This window comes from Carcharhinus amblyrhynchos, chromosome 17, assembly GCF_965287045.1.
Source record: "Carcharhinus amblyrhynchos chromosome 17, sCarAmb.v2.hapA, whole genome shotgun sequence".
Classification (NCBI taxonomy): Eukaryota; Metazoa; Chordata; class Chondrichthyes; order Carcharhiniformes; family Carcharhinidae; genus Carcharhinus; species Carcharhinus amblyrhynchos.
The window spans coordinates 12,442,467-12,462,693 of NC_137340.1; the positions used below are offsets into that span (position 1 = coordinate 12,442,467).

The 20,227-nt window shown below is 40.9% G+C and overlaps 1 protein-coding gene across 1 annotated transcript in view; it reads left to right on the forward strand.

Moving 5' to 3' along the window:
- ptenb (phosphatase and tensin homolog B) overlaps positions 1-20,227 on the forward strand; it is a 173,770-nt gene that overhangs the window by 82,179 nt on the left and 71,364 nt on the right. The window contains exon 3 of the mRNA XM_080205488.1: positions 16,873-16,917. Within this exon, the coding sequence (XP_080061614.1) occupies positions 16,873-16,917 (45 nt within the window). The remainder of the gene's footprint in view (positions 1-16,872; positions 16,918-20,227) is intronic.

A 20,227-nucleotide genomic window follows, 5' to 3' on the forward strand; every position in this document is an offset into this window, starting at 1 on the left:
TGAGGTATTTGAATTCAATAAAATATCGGGAATTAAGAATCTACTGATGACCATGAAATCATTGTTGGAAAGCTCATCTGGTTCACTAATGTCATTTTGAGAAGGAAACCTGCTGTCCTTACCTGGTCTGACCTACGTGTGACTCCAGAGCCACACCTGCCTCCAAAGGTAACTAGGGATGGGCAGTAAGTGTTGGCCAGCCAACGATGCCCATGTGCCATGAATGTGTATTTAAAAAAAAAATTCATTACATGTAATGACTAGTGTTGCCCCAGATTACTACACTGAGACTTGAGTATGGTATATTTTTATGCCAGTTTGCTTATTATAAGATACAAGGCAGCAATAATTGGCTAAAGACTGGGATTTCTGAATGTTTATTTCTTGTTGAAGCCACTGTTACATATGCTAACTAGAACACAATTTAGACTTAATGACAGTCAAACAACAGTGGAGATCAAGATTGTGCTTGATTATGTGGATTGTAAGAGCGATCCAAAATAAGCAATGCTTGCTTAATCTCCGGTTATAGTATAATGAATAATTGAATAATAGAACATAGAACACTACAGCACAACAGGCCCTTTGGCCCACAAGTTGCGCTGATCATATCCCTACCTACCAGGCCTATCTATAACCCTCAATCCCATTAAATCCCATGTACTCATCCAGAAGTCTTTTAAAAGACCCCAACGAGTTCGCCTCCACCACCACCGGCAACCGATTCAACTCACTCACCACCCTCTGAGTGAAAAACTTACCCCTGACATCTCCTCTGTACCTACTCCCCAGCACCTTACACCTGTGTCCTCTCGTAGCGACCATTTCAGCCCTGGGAAATAGCCTCTGAGAATCCACCCTGTCTATACCTCTCAACATCTTATAAACCTCTATCAGGTCGCCTCTCATCCTTCATCTCTCCAGGGAGAAAAGACCTAGCTCCCTCACCCTATCCTCGTAAGGCATGCCACCCAATCCAGGCAACATCCTTGTAAATCTCCTCTGCACCCTTTCAATAGCTTCCACGTCCTTCTTATAGTGAGGCGACCAGAACTGCACACAGTACTCCAAGTGGGGTCTGACAAGGGTCTTATAAAGTTGCAGCATTATCTCCTGACTCCTAAACTCAATCCCTCAATTAATGAAGGCCAGTACACCATACGCTTTCTTGACCACATCCTCCACCAGCGAGGCCAATTTACGAGTCCTGTGGACCCAGATCCCAAGGTCCTTCTGATCCTCTACACTGCTAAGTGTCCTACCCTTGATATTATAATCCTTCATCCCATTGGACCTGCCAAAATGGACCACTACACATTTATCCGCATTGAAGTCCATCTGCCACTTCTCCACCCAGTCTTGCATCCTATCTATGTCTCGTTGCAACTTCTGACATCCCTCCAGACTATCCACAACACCACCAACCTTTATGTCGTTGGCAAACTTACCAACACATCTCTCCACTTCCTCATCCAGGTCATCTATGAAAATGACGAACAGCAAGGATCTTAGAACAGATCCTTGGGGCACTCCACTGGTGACTGACCTCCATGCAGAAAAAGACCCATCCACAACCACTCTCCGCATTCTGCAGGCAAGCCAGTTCTGGATCCACAAGGCAACAGCCCCTTGGATCCCATGCCCTCTCACTTTTCCAAGAAGTCTTGTATGGGGGACCTTATCAAACACCTTGCTAAAGCCCATATAAACCACATCCACCACCCTTCCTTCATCAATGTGTGTAGTCACATTTTCAGAGAACTCAACTAGGCTCGTGAGGCACAACCTGCCCTTGACAAAGCCGTGCTGACTACTTTTGATCATACTGAAGTTCTCAATGTTCATAAATCCTGTTCCTCAGTATCCTCTCCATCAACTTACCAACCACTGAGATCAGACTCCCCGGTCGGTAATTTCCCGGGCTATCCCTGTTCCCTGTCTTGAAAATAGGAACCACATCCGCAATCCTCCGGAACCTCTCCCGTGTCCATCGACAACGCAAAGATCATCGTCAGAGGCTCTGCAATCTCTTCCTTCAACTCCCACAGTAACCTGGGGTGCATCCCATCCGGTCCCAGCAACTTATCTATCTTGATGCAATTTAATCAGAATTTGAAATGCTACATAGGCTGAGAAATCAGCTATGTCTTACAAGATCATGTAAGGGGGTGAGGAGTGATTTAAGGGAGATAAATTGGAGAAAAATTGAGGTAGATGAACAGATCAAAAGTTAGCGATATACAATTGCTGGACCTTTCATGTTCAAGACAAATATACTTTCTTAAAAAAAGAACAAAGTAGTCAAGAATGGAATGTACTAAGTAAAGACGTAGGGATAAAATTATACGTAAAAAAAAATGCATAAAATACTGATGCAATAAAGGACCGCGTGACTAAAGGGAATATTCTCCCGATCCTCTTACTTTACATTTATGTGCTTCCCCTCGGGTACATCATTGGGACTTTGATTCATTTTGATAACATCCATCCCTAATCTCACCACCTCTCTTTACTTCTCTACTCTAACTAAGCTATCGGACTAATTGCCTGACATCCAGTACTGCACAAGCAAATGTTTCTTCCAGTTAAATGTTGGGTAAATTGAAGCCAATTCTTAATCAGCTTCAGGCTCTGTAGCCTGTTTGCCAACTCCAGTGCTCTCCCTGACAAATATTTAAGCTGAACTGAACTGTTCTCAGCCTTGCTGTCACATTTGACACCAAGATGGGCTTCCGAACACACAACTGCATCATAAGTAAAATTGCCAATTTCCACCCCTGTAACATTGCTCAACTCCATCCTAGTGGAGAGTCTTTGGAAATCACTTCCTCAAAGGCAGTGGAAGCAAGTCAGCCTTTGAATATTTTTAATGCAGAGTTAGGTAGATTATTGATTAATAAGGGAGTGAAATGTTATTGAGGGTAGGCAGGAATGTGAGTTGAGGGTATAGTCAGATCAGCCATGATCATCTTGAATGTCGGAGCAAGCCCAAGGCGCTGAATGACCTGCTGACCTAATTCTTATGTTCATAAGGTCTCAGCTTACCTGCTACTGAAAGCTTCAGTTGGTAATTTCCCATTTGCAGCAGACTCATTTTATGTGGACTGTTAAGAAACCTGTTTCCTGCTATTTAATGGCATATTCTGTACTGAAATTGATTGAACACTAATAAATGATCAATTCTAGAATCCAAATTTATTTTTCACCTGGGCTGACGAGTGCTTGCCATCCTCAGATGCGTAACCTGGCCCTGCCGACCCTGAGGCCCACTTCCATTTCATACTCAATTAGCTTTGATAGGTAATAGGTGCGACTTCCAGCCATCTTGAAGGAAGTCCCGCCTTGAAGAGCTGCCATCCAAACTGATGGACAGCTCTCCAGCCTGTCCAGTCACAGTGCTGCAGTGGTCAGAAGTGGTACTCTGACTACTTCAGTTTTAAAATGGGTGCTGATACTGCAGTGCTTAAATTTGCTTTGGCACTGATATATATCTAACCAGTGGGGAAAACTGTGTGTGACAAATGTGCACAAGCTCAGGACACCTTCAGTTGGTGGGAGAGAGTAAGGTGGGTGCTGAAACCCCCTCCTTCATGTAAAGGACATTGGTGATCATTTATTTCCATTGGATTGGCCCATAAATATCCTTGGCAAGTACTACAATGATTTGCGGTTGCCTTCTACATTATGGCTGACCAAGAAACTTTCTGCCTGTCATCAGGACATTGGAAGAATTTCACAGGCTGACAACAAAAACAAAATACTATGGATGTCGGGAATCTGAAACAAAACAGAAAATGCTGGAAGTAATCAGCAGGTTAGCAGCACCTGTGGTGGGAGGAACAAGAGTTAACGTTTCACATAAATTACATCATCAAAACTGGAAAAAGTTAGCAATTGAGCAAGACTTTGCTTCAACGTTGGTAAAGCTTTAACTTCCCACTCTACCAAAAGTCGTTAACATGAATTTAACTCAATTTCACTCGCCACAGATGCTGCCTGCCCTGCTAAGTGTTTCCAGCATTTTTTGATTATTTCAAATGTAATTTTGAACTTCGAAAAGGGCAATAAAACTAATTTAGGAATCACCGCCCAGCTGGTTACCTTAATGTTGGTGTTAGGAAAGATACAGTACTAGAATCATTACTAAAAATGAGACAGTAAAGCTACATAAAAATATTTATGGAAAAAAAAATCATGGTCTAAAGGGTAACAGCATGGATAGAAGATTGGCTGGCAGAAAACAGGGTATGCATAAGTGGGTCTTTTTTAATTGTCAGGATGAGTGGAGTCCCTCGGGTGTGTGCTGGGGCCTCAACCTTTTACAATTTACATCAATGCCTTAGATGAGGGAATTAAGGCATAGTAGTTAAATTGCAGATAACACAAAAACAGGTAGGAAATTTTGTTGTGCAGAGGAAATAGAAGGTTGTAGATGGATATACCTAATTTGAACAAGTGGGCAAAAATTTAACAGATGGAATATAATGTGTGAAATGTTTAGTTAGTTCACTGACAAAGAATTGTGCGGAGGGTGTGGAAAGTCTGCAGAGGGATCTAGATAGGCTGAGCGAGTGGGCGAGGACCTGGCAGATGGAATACAATGTTGGCAAGTGTGAGGTTATCCACTTTGGTAGGAATAATGGTAGGAAGGACTATTACTTACATGGTGAAAAGCTGCAGCATGCTACGGTGCAGAGGGACCTGGGGGTCCTTGTGCATGAGTTGAAAAAACCCAGCCTGCAGGTGCAGCAGGTGGTCAGGAAGGAAGGCAAATGGGATGCTGGCCTTCGTAGCGAGGGGGATTGAATATAAAAGTAGGGAGGTCTTGCCGCAACTGTACAGGGCACTGGTGAGGCCGCAGCTGGAGTACTGTGTGCAGTTTTGGTCGCCGCACTTGCGCAAGGATATTTTGGCCTTGGAGGGAGTGCAGAGGAGGTTCACTAGGCTGATACCGGAATTGAGGGGGTTGAGCTATGAGGAGAGGCTGAATAAACTGGGCTTGTACTCGTTAGAGTTTAGAAGAATGAGGGGAGATCTCATTGAGACGTACAAGATGATGAAAGGGATGGATAGGGTAGAGGTGGAGAGATTCTTCCCGCTCAGAAAGGACAGCAGGACTAGAGGGCACAGCCTCAAGATAAGGGGGGGACAGTTTAGAACGGAGTTGAGGAGGAACTTCTTCACTTAAAGGGTGGTGAATCTCTGGAATTCTCTGCCCGTTGAAGTGGTTGACGCTTCCTTGCTAAATATATTTAAGATGCGGGTAGATAGGTTTTTGGTAGGCAAGGGGATTAAGGGTTATGGGGAGAAGGCGGGAAAGTGGAACTGAGCCACTTCAGATCAGCCATGATCTTATTGAATGGCGGGGCAGGCTCAAAGGGCTAGATGGCCTACTCCTGCTCCTATTTCTTATGTTCTTAATTGTTATTACTTATTAAATTTTACCTAAATGGGGAATGGTTGCAGAATTCAAAGGTGCAGAGGGACCTAGGTGTTCTAGTACACATATGCAGGTACAGCAAGTAACTAAGAAAGCTAATGGAATGCTATTCTTTATTACAAGAGAAATTGAGCATTAAGAACGTTATACTTTGAAGTATATAAAATCCGAATGGCTTTGACAAGGTGGATTTGGAAAGGGTGTTTCACCTTGTGGGTGAGTTCAGAATTGGAGGAGAATGTTTTTTAAAATTAGGAGTTGACCTTTTAGGACAGAGATGAGGATACATTTTTCCCTCTTGAGGGTTGTGCAACTTTGGATCATCTCAGAAGAGGGTGGATGAGGGGTCATTGAATATTTTAAGGTGTAGATCGATGGATTCTTGTTAACCAAGAGAATCAAAGGTAATTGGGAGTGGGTGGGAATGTGGAAGTCGAAACAAACAAGATCTGCCACGATCTTGTTGAATGATGGATAGGCTCAAGGGGCCAAATGTCATCCTGTTCCTCCTATTCTGTATATTTGCAAGAGGGAGAATATAATGGAAATCAAAGAAATGGATTTCTAATGTTAAATTTATACCAAACTAGTTAAACTATACTGCCAAAGGATATTGGAACACTGGACAACATGAAAAAAAAAGCTAACACAATTGAATGGGTGCAGCTATCAGAAGGGTTATGAAAATTGTCTCAGTTCTGGAACAGAGAAGGCTAAGAGGAAACCCCATAGGGTTCTTCAAAATTATGAAGGAGCATAAACCAGATGGCAAAGTTATTAGTCTAGTCAAATCAAATGAAGAATTTGCAAAGAATTTCTTTTCACAATAATGAGATTATGGACGCGTTGACTTATGGAGTGTTTGAAGTGGACAACATTCAGGCATTGAGGGGGAGGCTTGATGCATACGTGAAATAGAATAGAGCAAAATAGGGAAAAGATGAGAGGAGATAATTGAAGTGGAAGAAGGCTATAAACACTGGCATTGACTAACTGATCAAAATGGCTCATTTTTGTGGTTTAGATTTTGTGTAATTCTGCTTGCTTTAATACCCTGATATCTTTACTCAAGCAGAACTGCATTTACAGAATTTGCTACTGAAGTCGTTGAGCAAATTGTAATATTAGTTATTTGGTCAATTCATAATACCAATGTACCAACCAAACACTAATAAAATTCATGTACAAAATGCTATCCTTTCAAAAGAAGTATTCCACCCACAGGATTATTATTTGCATTTCCAATTATTGCATCTTACTGACAATACAGAAACCTTCAGTTTAGCAAGTGCATGCAGTATTTATGCTGTTCATCAATATCCCCTTCCATTTCCTTTCCTCCTTGTGGCTGTCTGGTTTCTCCTTAAATGCATCTCAGCCATTTGTGATAATGAGCTCACATTCTTATCACTCTCTAGGTAAAGAAATGTTCCTGAATTTCCTATTGAATTTATTTGATTGTTGTTTACATCTTAGTTTTTGTCTCACCTGTAAACTGGAAACATTTTCTCAATTTACACCATTTCAAACACATTAATTCTAAAGACCTCTATCAAGTCACCTTTCTGACTTCTCCATAGAGAAAAGACCCTAAGCCGATTTAATATTTCCTGATGGGTATAACTGCTTGGTTCTAGTATCATTTTAATAAATTATATATTCATCATCTCTGTATAAATGCTTTTTAATGACTTGGAGAGCAGAACAGTTTACGGTACAATAAATGTGGCCTAACCAAGATTTTATGCATCTTTATTGTAACTTTTTTGGTGGAACCCACTGTATTTTTAGCTTTTTTATGGCCAACTTGAACTGCACCATTACTTCTGTGATTAATGCGTCCACTACCCTTGGTGCCTTTATTCCATTTAGACCTTTAGTTTCCCTCTTTCTTCACCCTACGAAGCGAACGTGATCATGTTCATCTGCGGGTTTGGTAGGATTCCGGTAGACACGTAGGTGACTGCTAAGGCTGATCTGGGCCCGGAACATTCTGCTGCAAATAAGACAGGGTATTGCAGGTAATTTAGTTTTAAATGGCTCATGATTTCCTTTCCTTGCTTTTTCTCTCACACTCTGTATGCGCATGCTTTCGAAGGAGGCTGTAGCACTTTTTATTTGGTGGGGCTAAGTGCAGTGATCCTGGGTGAGTTTCTCCTAGTACTCAAAAGTCAATATGAAAACTCGCCAGTGAAGCTTTCAAAGCATTTTTGTAGTGTTTCCTTTGACTGCCATGGGAGAGCACCCCAGACTCAAACTCTCCGTAGACTTGCTTTGGTAAGCATGTATCAGGTATTCGGGTTACATGACCAGCCCAGCTCAGTTGTGACTGTCTCAATGTGGTTTCGATGCTTGGCATGCCAGCTTTGGTGAGCACTCAGTATATTATCCTGCCATCTGATCTTCAGAAGCTTACGAAATAAATACATGACCTCTTTATTCTTCTTCCAAAAATGACTCAACTATGCCATCTAATTTAGTAGATGTATGTAAATCAAAATGCACTCATTGCACATCATTCTACAGATAGGAAAGCAAATTTAAATGAAATGTAGATTTCAGCAGTGTTTTGTTCGATAATAATTGAGTTTGGGGAAATGCTGGAAAATAGAGAATATGAAGTTTGGGGACTGCTGGTCTTGTGCTGTAATGAGCTTACACTGAAAGCATGACACTGCATTTTTTGCACTGTTGGTTGGCATGTAGATAGTACGTCTTTGTGATAATTTTTCGGGTCATCATAAACAACATTGTCCATTATGTTTTAGTAGATAATGTCTTTAAAGCATTCTCACCATACAAGTAAATGTACTGAATGTGTATACTTAAAACAGTCAACAATCTAGAAAACGCTCGCACGTTCAGCTTACATTTTACTAGCGTTTAGAGGGTTAAAATATACTTGTATACTGTAGATTAATGTTGCGATCACGTGTCCAATGTCGGTTTCTCAATTTTTTACTTGTTCATCCGAAATGCAATTGGCTATGTAGCTAAAGGCTAACCTATTGGACAGCACTGATCTAACTTACGATATTTATACAACAGTTCCCTTTTAGTTGTTGAAGTAAGGAGTATTACAAGTGTTTAAATAGCTGTTTCTGAACTTGATTTGACCCGCATATTGCATTGTCTAAGTAATTTCCTCCCATTTCAAAACCGGACATTTATCATAAGAGATGGTACAATAGTACAAGTGCTGTTCTCTGGATTCCATCAACAGATTAATTTGTAAACAGTGGGTGTAAATTTATTTCTTCAAGGAAGACTGAAATATGATTGTTGCATAAAATATTTAAGACGATTATTTTTCTCTGGTTCATATAAAGAACAAAAAAATCTAATAGAACTAGTCAAAGAATAGTTGGGAAGTTCTTATGGTGTCCAGGCCAGTATTTAGCACCTAACCTAAATTGATTGGTATGCAGAATAATTTTTATATTTATTTACAGTCTAATAGTTCTTTGTTTGAACATTCTTCAAAAGTACTGATTGGCCATGAGTGCTTAAACTGTGAAAGTTTCTATATAAGCATAACAAACTTGCGAAACTTATCACAACCCCCAACTTTTGACACCTCAAAAAATAAATTCTTAATGCAGGTTTTTTTATGACCAGAGATTTCAGGACTTTTGGTGTTTTGAGAATTGCATTCCACAATTCAATTATTGCTTGCCTGAAAATTAAAGCCCAATATTCTTACCATAACAAACAAAACTCATTAACAGTGAGAGCACTGAGGGACAAGAACCCAAACTTAAGCCACTAATTTTGAATCAATAATTTCATATTTTTCAGTGTAAGATTCACAAATTTTACAAAATGATGACGCAAAACTTATTTGCAAGGAGATCTGAGAGGACTATCCCCACTGGTGCTGTCCCAATGTTAATTTTTAATGCATTGTTGGTATATTTTCCAGTATCTTACTTCATTTAATTTACTCTTCAAGTGATGAACATGAGCAGAGTGCTCTAGATCTCAAAGTCTACCATGTTACCATATCTGATATGAAAGAGAATTTTTAGGGAATAAAAAGCAAAATACTGTGCTTGCTGGAAGTTGGAAGCATAAACAGGCATTGTTGGAGCTACTGAAATCAGACAGCATTTTTGGAGTGAGAAACAAAGGGCAAGATTTTAATCATCTGCCAGGCGGTGGGCTTATGAGTGCAGTGCAGGAGTGAAATGTTGGGGTGCTGTGTTGGGATTGCCCCCAGTGCGATCCCACCACTAGACCATTTTGCCAGCACCAGGAACAGCAGCGGCTCTGTGCAGTGGAAAATGGTGGAGGTGAAGGTCTGAAAAGCAATAGTGAGAGAGGATTCAGTAGTTAGGGAAACCGATAAGTGCTGCAACTGCTGATGGAATGATGCTTCCTTAATGCTGGGGTCAAGGATGTTCCTGAATGGCTGTGGAGCATTCTGAGGCAGGAGGGTGGACGGCCAAATGCCATGGTCCATCTTGGTACCATTAACGTAGACAGAAAAACATGTGATGTCCTTCAGGCAAATCTTAGGAAGCTAGGAAAGAAATTAAAAAGTAGAACCTCAAAGATAGTACTCTTGCTGCCAGTGAATTCAGAAATAAGAGGATGGTGCAAATGTATGTGTGGCTGGGACGGTGCAGAGGAGAGGGCTTTTGATTTGTGGGACATTAGAACCATTTCTCAGGTATATGGGATTTGTACCCACTAGCCAGGTTGCACCTCAACATAGCTGGAACCAATATCACACTGAGGAAGTTTGCTGGTACTGTTGGGGAGGATTTAAACTAGCTTGGCAGTGGGTAAGATCCTCGAGCACAGATTCATTAGGAAGCTAAACAAAGCTGGAAGTGGAAGCCAGAAAACAAATAGGTATGCAAGACAAAGGAAATAAAAGGTACAACATAGTTAATCAGTGATTATTAGTATATACTTCAATATAAGGAGTCTGGTGAAAACGTCAGAGAGAAGCAGAGAGAATTGGCTGATGGATATAAATGACTGGAAGCAGTTGACTTGTGCAGAATATGTAAGGAGGTCACAGGACAGGTAGAGGTCCATAGCCATCAACCTTCTAGGAGCGAGATGGCACCAAAGAACAGATGAATGAGATAAGGTGGACAGGCATAAACTCATTAACTGATGGTGTGAGGACTAGAGAACACAGATTTAAGATCTTGGGCAAGAGATTCGGAGGGAATTTTTTTTATGCAGCGAGTGGTAATAACTTGGAATTCAGTGCTCAGTCGGGTGGTGGAAGCAGAAGCGGTCAGTTATTTCAAAAGGAGACTGGATTGGTAAATGAAGGAAGTATACTTGCAGGACTATGAGGTCTGAGCGAGGGAATAGGGCTGACTGGATTGCTCCATAGAGAGCTGGCACTGACTTGATGGGTCAAAATGCCTCCTTCTGCACTATAAAAGACTAACTCTATATGGAAGGTGAACTGAGAGCACAAGTGGATCCTTGAAAGTGTGATGTGATATAGCTGTTACTGAAATATGGCTTAAAGAGGAGCATGAATAACAGCTCAATTTATCTGGTTAAACTAACAGAATGCTGGAAAAATGCAGCAGGTCTGGCAGCATTTGTAGGGAGAGAAAACAGTTAAGATTTTCAGTCCATTTTACTCTTCTTCAGAACTAATGAGAAGAAAATGTGTTGGATATTAAACTGCATCTGGGAATGTTTTTAAAAGAAATACCATACTATTTTAAAAAGTGTAGAATAACTATGTTTTGTATTGGATATGGAATGTGATAACAGGTTATCCTCTTCATTCAAAATTTTACATGCGCTCTTTATTTAAGCATCCTTCATAGACTGTAAGAATAATGTCTAGTTTGATCGTGTCTTGGGGAGACTGATATTATAGGTATGTGCTATCACTGATCCTATGCTTCCATACCACTTTGCATTTATTCCCTGATGAATTAGGTCAATACTTTCATCTTCACTGCCTTAATAGAGGCAATTCAGTTAGCGAATCTTTTATAATCGTTCACTTTTCAAGATTATTTTATTTCCAAACTGGTCATTTCTTACACTGTGAATTGGGAGTGTTGATGAGATCTGACCTATCTCTAGAGCATATCTACTCAGCTTATGATTTCTTGGCCACGTTTGATCACCAAGCTATGGTTGACTTGCAAAACAAAATTGAGGAATTTAATGTTTTAATGTATAATTCTGCAAGTGCGCTGTTCATATTCTTTATTCATACTGCATTTGAGTTGATGTCAGCCGTGATTAAGTTGACACTATTTTTGCCTGAGTCATAAGGTTGTGTGGGGGTCAAGTACCACTTCAGATCGAGCACTAAAATCAAACTCCAATGCAGTACTGAGGGAGTACTACACTGTCTGATGCACTGTTTTTAAGACATACAATTTGACATCCTCAGGTGGAGGGCAAAGGATTACAAGCCAGAGAAGTACAGGATCATAGAAGAATCATAAAATCCCTACAGAAGGAGACCATTTGGCCCTTCGAGCCTGCCCTGACAACAATCCCACCCAGGCCCTATCCCCGTAATCCCATGTATTTATCCTGCTAATCCCCCTGATACTAAGGGGCAATTTAGCATGGCCAATCAATCTAACGTCTTTGTGAAAGTGAGCTTTGCTAAATATCTTGTTGAACACCAAGAGGAAAATGGAAAGCAGTGAAGGTAGACAGGGTGAAAGCAACAAACAGAAATTCTATTGGAGAAAAGAGCAATACTTCTTTAGGGAAGGTGTTCTCGGAAGAGAAGTGGCATGAGTTAAGCACTAATATAAAGGCAAAATACTGCAGACACTGAGATCTGAAACAAAAACAGAAAAGTGTTGGAAAATCTCAGCTGGTCTGACAGCATCTGTGGAGAAAATAGAGTCAGTGTTTCGAGTCTGGATGACCCTTTGTCAGAGCAGACTACTGTTCTTTAGCACAAAGAAAGTGGGACAATATGTCTGTTCCAAGGCTTTAACTATTGTCATTTGGAATGGTTTATTTCCAATCATTGGCTTAATAAATACACAAGTATTATGTCCCCAGAACCTATCTGATTATTTTCTCAGTTTCTCAAACTAAACTTACGTATAGGATTCGGCCCAAGTTCTATTTCTCAGGATAAGTTGAGAAGCTCACAAAGCAAAAGAAAGTCAACTGTGCTGAATCAAGAGCCAGCAAGTTAATTAAATCTGGCTGGTCCAAGACTTGCATTCCAACCATTATTTTGTAAATTGAATTTGTGTCTTGATATGCCCTGTTTCTGAACTGAAATCCCATTCACCTGATGAAGGAACAGCGCTTTGAAAGCTAGTGGCTTGTGCTACCGAATAAACCTGTTGGACTTTAACCTGGTGTTGTGAGACTTCTTACTGGTCCGAATAACAATTAGATACTGATAATTTAACAAATTAGTTTAGTGCCAAGGCTGGGCAACTGTGAAATGTCCTGCAACCCAAAGTGAAAACTCAAGGAGGGATCAGTACGCTTCTGAGATTCAAATAGCTGTCTAAGAAGCTGTTGCTGAGCTGTCCTCCAGCAGGAGTTACAGGGCATCAATTCAGCAGCAAATCAAACACAACTATTCATCCAATGGAGGGACTAAGACATGCATCAACTGTTGAGTCAAAATCTCTAATTTGAGTTTTCTCATAAGGCGTATTCTTCCTCCATTGCAAGTTTCAGTGCATGTATTTTCTGGAAGGCAGATTTTAAGAAGATTTTGCTAACATAGACATAGAATATACGTAGAACATTACAGCACAGTACAGGCCCTTCGGCCCTCAATATTGTGCTGAGCTATTTCCAATCCCAAAATCAAGCTATCCCACTCTCTCTATAATTCTGGTGCACTCCATGTGCCTATCCAATAACAGATTGAAAGTTCTGAAAGTGTCCGACTCCAGTATCACAGCAGGCAGTCTATTCCACACCCCAACCACTCTCTGGGTGAAGAATCTACCTTGGACATCCCTCCTATCTCTCCCACCATGAACCTGATATTTGTGTCCCCTATTAACAGCTACATCCACCTGAGGAAATAGTCTCTGCACATCCAGTCTATCAATCCCTCTCATCAGAGGGAGAGGTGACCAGAACTGAACACAGTATTCCAAATGTGGTCTCACCAACGTCCGATATAGTTGCAACATAACCCCACGGCTTTTAAACTCAAACCCCCGTTAATAAAAGCCAACACGCTATAAGCCTTCTTCACAGCTCTATCCACTTGAGAGGCAACCTTCAGAGATCTGTGGATATGAACCCCAAGATCTCTCTGTTCCTCCACATTCCTTAGAACCCTGCCGTTGACCCTGTAATCCGCATTCAAGTTTATCCTACCAAAAAGAATCACCTCACACTTATCAGGGTTAAACTCCATCTACCACTTATCGGCCCAGCTCTGCATCCTATCAATGTCTCTTTGCAGTCTGCAAGAGCCCTCCACCAATCTTGGTGTCATCAGCAAATTTACTAACGCACGCTTCAGCCCCCTCTTCCAAGCCATTGATAAAAATCACAAATAGCAGAGGTCTCAGCACTGACCCCTGTGGTATACTGCTGGTAACTGGCCTCCAGTCTGAAAATTTTCCTTCCATCACCACCCTCTGTATTCCATGATACAGCCAGTTACTTATCCAATCGGCCAAATTTCTATCCCATACCTCCTTACCTCCTCCATGAGTCTGCCATGGGAAACCTTATCAAACGCCTTACTAAAATCCATGTATACGACATCAACTGCTCTACCTTCGTCCACCCACTTAGTTATCTCCTCAAGGAATTCAATCAAATTCGTGAGGCAGGACTTACCCTCACGAAACCCTGCAGACTATCCCGGATTAAACTAAGATCTTTCCAAATGGTCATAAATCCTACCTCTCAGGACCCTTTCCATTAACTTACCGACCACCAAAATAAGACTAACTGGCCTATAATTACCAGGGTCATTCCTATTTCCTTTCTTGAAAAGAGGAACAACATTTGCCACTTTTCTGTCCTCTGGCACTATCCCCGTGGACAGTGAGGACCCAAAGATCAAAGCTAAAGGCTCTGCAATCTCATCCCTGGCCTCTCAAAGCACCCTAGGATGTATCCCATCTGGCCCAGGGGACTTATCCACCCTCAGGTTTTCAGAATTGCTAATAACATCTTCCCTCAGAACATCTACCTCCTCCATCCTATCAGCCTGTATCACGCACTCATTCTCAAAATTATGGCCCCTCCTTAGTGAACACTGAAGAAAAGAATCCATTCAACACCTCACCTATCTCTTCTGACCCCGTGCACAAGTTCCCACTACTATCCTTGACTGGCCCTAACCTCACCCTGGTCATTCTTTTATGCCTGACATAGAGTAAAAAGCCTTGGGGTTTTCTTTTATCCGACCTTCCAAGGACGACTTATGCCCCCTCCTAGCTCTCCTAAGCCCTTTCTTTAACTCATTTCTAGCTACCTTGTAACACTCAAGTGACCCAACTGAACCTTACATATGCTTCCTTTTTCTTCTTTGTGAAGAAACCTCCTTTGTGAACCATGGTTCCCTCACTCGGCCATTTCCTCCTTGCCTGCCAGGGACATACCTATCAAGGACATGCAGTATTTATTCCTTGAGAAAGCTTCACTTTTTGTTTGTGCCCATACCTGACAGGTTCTGGGAGCAGAACCTAACTAGCATCCTTTTCTCAGTGAAGTATGAGATTCAACACCTAACGTATCAAGAGCCCTGTTTCCGCTCCCGTATAACACTTCAAAACATTGTGCATTGTTTTATATTAAATAGTTTTAATTCTGCAACTCAGTATCCTATTTGCTTTGGCTGTGACTTCTTGGCATTGGTCATAAACATTTAGAGAGCTATAAACAATAATGTCAAGGATCCCTTTCTCTTTTAACTGCTTTTAATATATGTAGCTTGTTAGTGCATTACATTGTACTTAACTGAGTTGAAGGTCAAGTTCCCACCTTTGCCCACTCCCTCAGCATATGTTACAAAAGTTCTTTTCCCTGTCTATTTCTGACACCCACACAGATTTCAAGATCTGAGTTTGGGGTAATTCTTTGAATATTACACCAAAGTTATTTTTGAAAAATGGCCCTAGCAGATAGTCACCAGCCCCCAAGCATTAACCACAATTGGTCATTAACCACAATTTTCTGCTTGTGGTAACATAACAAATTCCTAAAAGCGTTGTAGTGGCCCACTGCTGATGCCACAAGATGCTGGCTTGTAAAATAACATATTGTGAGATACCTAATCATAGGCTTTTTTGAAGTCCTAATAGACAGTAGTTTAACATATTTCAATTGATATAGGAGCATTTTGTGACAAGTTCTATGGAGATTGTGGATGCTAATTAGTCCTATAATATTGCCAATCGAGCTGGTCTTTATTTCTACAATATGTGAATAGACTGTATATTTGGCAATAAAATTGACAATTCTCCGCCCCACTCGCAGTCTTATCTCTCTGTCCTTTGCTTCTTACCATTCTTATGAAGCTGAACGGAAGTTTGAGGAACAACACCTCATTTTTGAATTAGATGATTTATTATCTTTTAGACTCATCAGTAATAAGTCATATCATTGCTCCCAGTTTTTCGAACAAACATGCTTGCGATTCTGCTGTTGCCATTTAGAACTCCTGTAGAACCCATCTCTTATTTCTTTGCTTGTCTAAGTAAAGGTCATAATCACTGGCTTGAATGTCTAGAACTAGAGGACATAATCAAATATGATTTGATCATTTAGGATTAAAATGAAATTTAGTCATTCGGAGAGTTTTGAATCTTTGAAATTCCCCATCCCAAAAGGCTGAGTCATTGAATATATATTAACACTAAGATTGATAGTTTTTTTGGGCACATAGGGAATCATGGATTATGGGGATAAAGAGGGAAAACGCAGTTGATGTAAAAGTTCAGCCACAATCTTACTGAATTGCTGACCAGGCTTGTTCTGTTTCGTCTTTTCTTGTGTTTTTAATATATTATGAAATATACTGTGAAGTTAAACAGAACATTTGATCCAAATTCAGTCCTCTGACTCCCAAAAGGTTTTTATATGAATAAGGTGTCAAATAAGTTTTGTGTTTCCATCACTTTCCAGCTGTTAGTATCTCTTGATTAATATAATTGATTTTGGGTTGTAATTTAAGATTTTTTAAAAAATTCTACTAATGATCATGAAGTCATTAGTAGCTACATTTTCTTGTTGGGAGTCAGTGTGGTTCTAATCAATTTCCTTTTTTTTCTGTTTAATCAAACTTTGAAAGAAAAGACTGTCTCAAGGAACTTGCCTAAATTATACAAAATGATGATCTTATTGTTGGTGAGAAACTACACAAATGTTTAATACATCCATTGATTTACAAATGAGTGTTTAGAAGAGTGTAATTCTGCAGATTTTGTTGCAAACCATTTTATCAAGTCTAAAAACAGTATTTTGTCTTGACCTAGGTTTCTGGATGCAAAGCATAAAAACCATTACAAAATATACAACCTGTAAGTATTATTTTGTATTATCTCTTTCTAGCTAAAGGTGATAAATTGTAGAAGGCAAATGCATGAGTGTATCAATTCAAAACATTCCTTTTTGAAAAATAGTCTTCAACATTTTATTTATCTGTTCACGGAATATGGAGATTACTGGCAGCATTCATTACTCTTGAAAAGGTGAATGGTGAGCACAATTCTTAAACTGCTGTAGAGCCTGTGGTGAAGATACTGTCTGTTGTTTTTGGCTTGAGTTCTTAGATGTTAATCCAGCGATAATGAAGGAACAAGTCTCATAGGTGTGTGACTTAAGAGGGGAACCTGCAGTTGATGGTGTTCCCATGCACCTGCTAATCTTGTCTTTCTAGGTTCAAGAGGTCGCTGGTTTAGGAGGTGTTGCCAAAAAAACCTTAGTGAGTTTCTGTAGTGCATCTTGTCAAAAGTATAGCACAATGCTCTGGTGGTGAAGAGCGAATGTAAATAGGATGCTGATCAAGTTGAAGTGCTTAAATTGTTGAAGGCGCTGTAACATTGTCGTTGCTAAATGTGACAAGATGGCCTCTTTTTGATCCAGTAAGATGGTTTTGCATTAAGTGTAACTAATCATAGAATCCCTACAGTGCAGGAAGAGGCCAGTCGGCCCATCAAGCCTGCATCAACAACACTCCCAACCAGGCCCTATCCCCGTAAACCCGCGTGTTTACCCTGCTAATTTCTGACATTAAGGGAAAACTGAGCATGACCAATGAACATAATCCGCACATGTTTGGACTGTGGGAGAAAACTGGAGCCCCCAGAATAAACCACACGCATACGGGAAGAACGTGCAAACTCCACGTAGACAATTATCCAAGGCCTGAATTGAACTTGGGCCCCTGGCACTGTGACACAGAATCATAAAATCCCAACAGTGCAGAAGGAGGCCATTCGGTCGAGTGAGTCTGCACCGACAACAATCCCATCCAGGCCCTATCCCCGTAACCCCACATGTTCGCCCCGTGAATCCCTCTAACCCACACATCCTGGGACACTGAGGGACAATTTAGTATGGCAGTGCACCTAACCAGCACATCTTTGGGCTGTGGGAGGAAACTGGAGGATTTGGAGAAAAGCCACAACAAGACACGGGGACACAGACAGTGACCCAAGCCAGGAATCGAACCCGAGTCTCTGGAGCTGTGAGGCAGCAATGCTAACCACTGTTCCGCCCGCTGTACCCCTTTTGAAAGAAGCATCTCTAATATAGCGTAACTAAGACTAAAACCTAAGAAGTAAACTTAGCCAATCAAATTAAGGTGACATTTCCAGGGCAGTGATGCACTCCAGTCTCTTCCCGACTTTGACCTAAGGAATATTGAGCTTCTCGTGTGCTGCATTTCGATCACTCAGGCAAGTGGAGAGTATTCCATCACACTCTTAACCTGCACCTTGAGATGTTGGAAAGACTTTGAGGAGTTGGCAGGTGAGTAACTTCCTGCAAAACATAGGCCTTCTTCCAACCAATATTATGCAACTGGTCCAGTTAATTTTCTAATCAATGGTGATCCACAGGACTTTGGATGTGTAAAATACTACAGATTTTGTCATTTTCTTTTCCACAATACATTATTGTAAATTATGCTCCATTAGAATGTGGTATATGATTTCAGTTACCTCCACAATATTGACACATCTAGCAACTAGTAGAATGTTATCGTGCCTTCAATAATTGAATGTTCCAAAACATTTCTGAATCAACAGCTGGACACCACAAACTAAGATAAGAGGAATTAAGAAATGTGACCAAAAGGTATGATGAAAGAAATGAGTTTTAAAGAGAGGAAACAAGACAGAAGAACATTAAGGTGCAGATCCAACAGAGTCCAGACTTAGAGAACCGTAGAATATCAAAGGAATTCAATCTCAAAACAATTGGTAGAACAGGAGAAAGTTCAGGTGGTACCTAGGGCTGAGTCTGTTGGCTTGCTAGTAAATGAGAACAGAGATTTTGAATTTGGTGCTTTCAGGTTTGTGAAGCCAATATAGTTGGCAATTCAGTTGACTGTTTTGGACAAATTGTAGTTTATAAATAGGGACTATTGAAGATCTGTGAAGATAGATGGGAAATGTGACAGCTTGGAGATGAAAAAGCTGCAAATGCGGGTTTCAGTAATAGTGAGTGTGAGGTAAGATAACTGAACAGTTCTTCATTCACTACTTCTGAGATCCTGTCTTGAGTTGTGCCAAGCTACAGTCATCCACTTTGGGGCACGTACCATTTGGTATTTATTTTTCAGGTTGGTGATTAGGTCATGAACTGAGAAAAGCATTTCAAGCCACTAGCTAAGGAATCCTGTCCTAACAAATGAAAGCTCATTGTCTTTATAGCCTGACTTCTACACGGTAATGTGGGAAATTGCCCAGTTATAGCTTGTACACAACAAACAGGACAATCTAGCCTGGTCAGTTATTGCCCCATCAGTCTACTCGATCATCAACAAAGTGATGGAAGAGGGTCATCAACAGTGCTATCAAGCGACACTTACTCAGCATAACCTGCTCCAGGAAGCTTGGCTCGGATTCCACCAGGGTCACTCAGCTCCTGACCTAATTAGAGCCTTGGTTCAAACATGGACAAAAGAGCTGAATGCCAGAGGTGAAGTGAGTGTGACTGCCCTTGACATCAAGGCAGCATTTGATAAGTATGACAACAACCCCAGCAAAACTGGAGTCAGGTGCTGAACTGAACTAGCCATGTTTTGATTTGACTTGATTTATTATTGTCACATGTATTAGCACACAGTGAAAAGTATTATTGCTTGCGCGCTGTACAAACAAAGCATACCGTTCATAGAAAAGGAAGCGAGAGAGTGCAGAATGTAATATTTCAGTCATAGCTAGAGTGTGGAGAAAGATCAACTTAAATGTGAGGTAGGTCCATTCAAAAGTCTGATGGCAGCGGGGAAGAAGCTGTCCTTGAGTCAGTATGTGATCTCAGACTTTTGTATCTTTTTCCCAACGGAAGAAGACGACAGAGAGAATGTTCGGCGTACATGGGGTCCTTAATCATGCGAGCTGCTTGGCCGAGGCAGCAGGAAGTGTAGACAGTGTCAATGATTGGGGGGCTGGATTGCTTGATGGATTGGGCTACGTTCATGGCCTTTTTGTGGTTTCATGTGGTCTTGGTCAGAGCAGGAGCCATACCAAGCTGTGATACAACCAGAAAGAATGCTTCCAATGATGCATTTGTAAATACTGTGGCTACCAGAGCAGGTTAAAAGCTAGGAATCCTGCAGTGAGTAACTTGCTTCCTGGCCCCCATAGCCTGTCCAGCATCTAC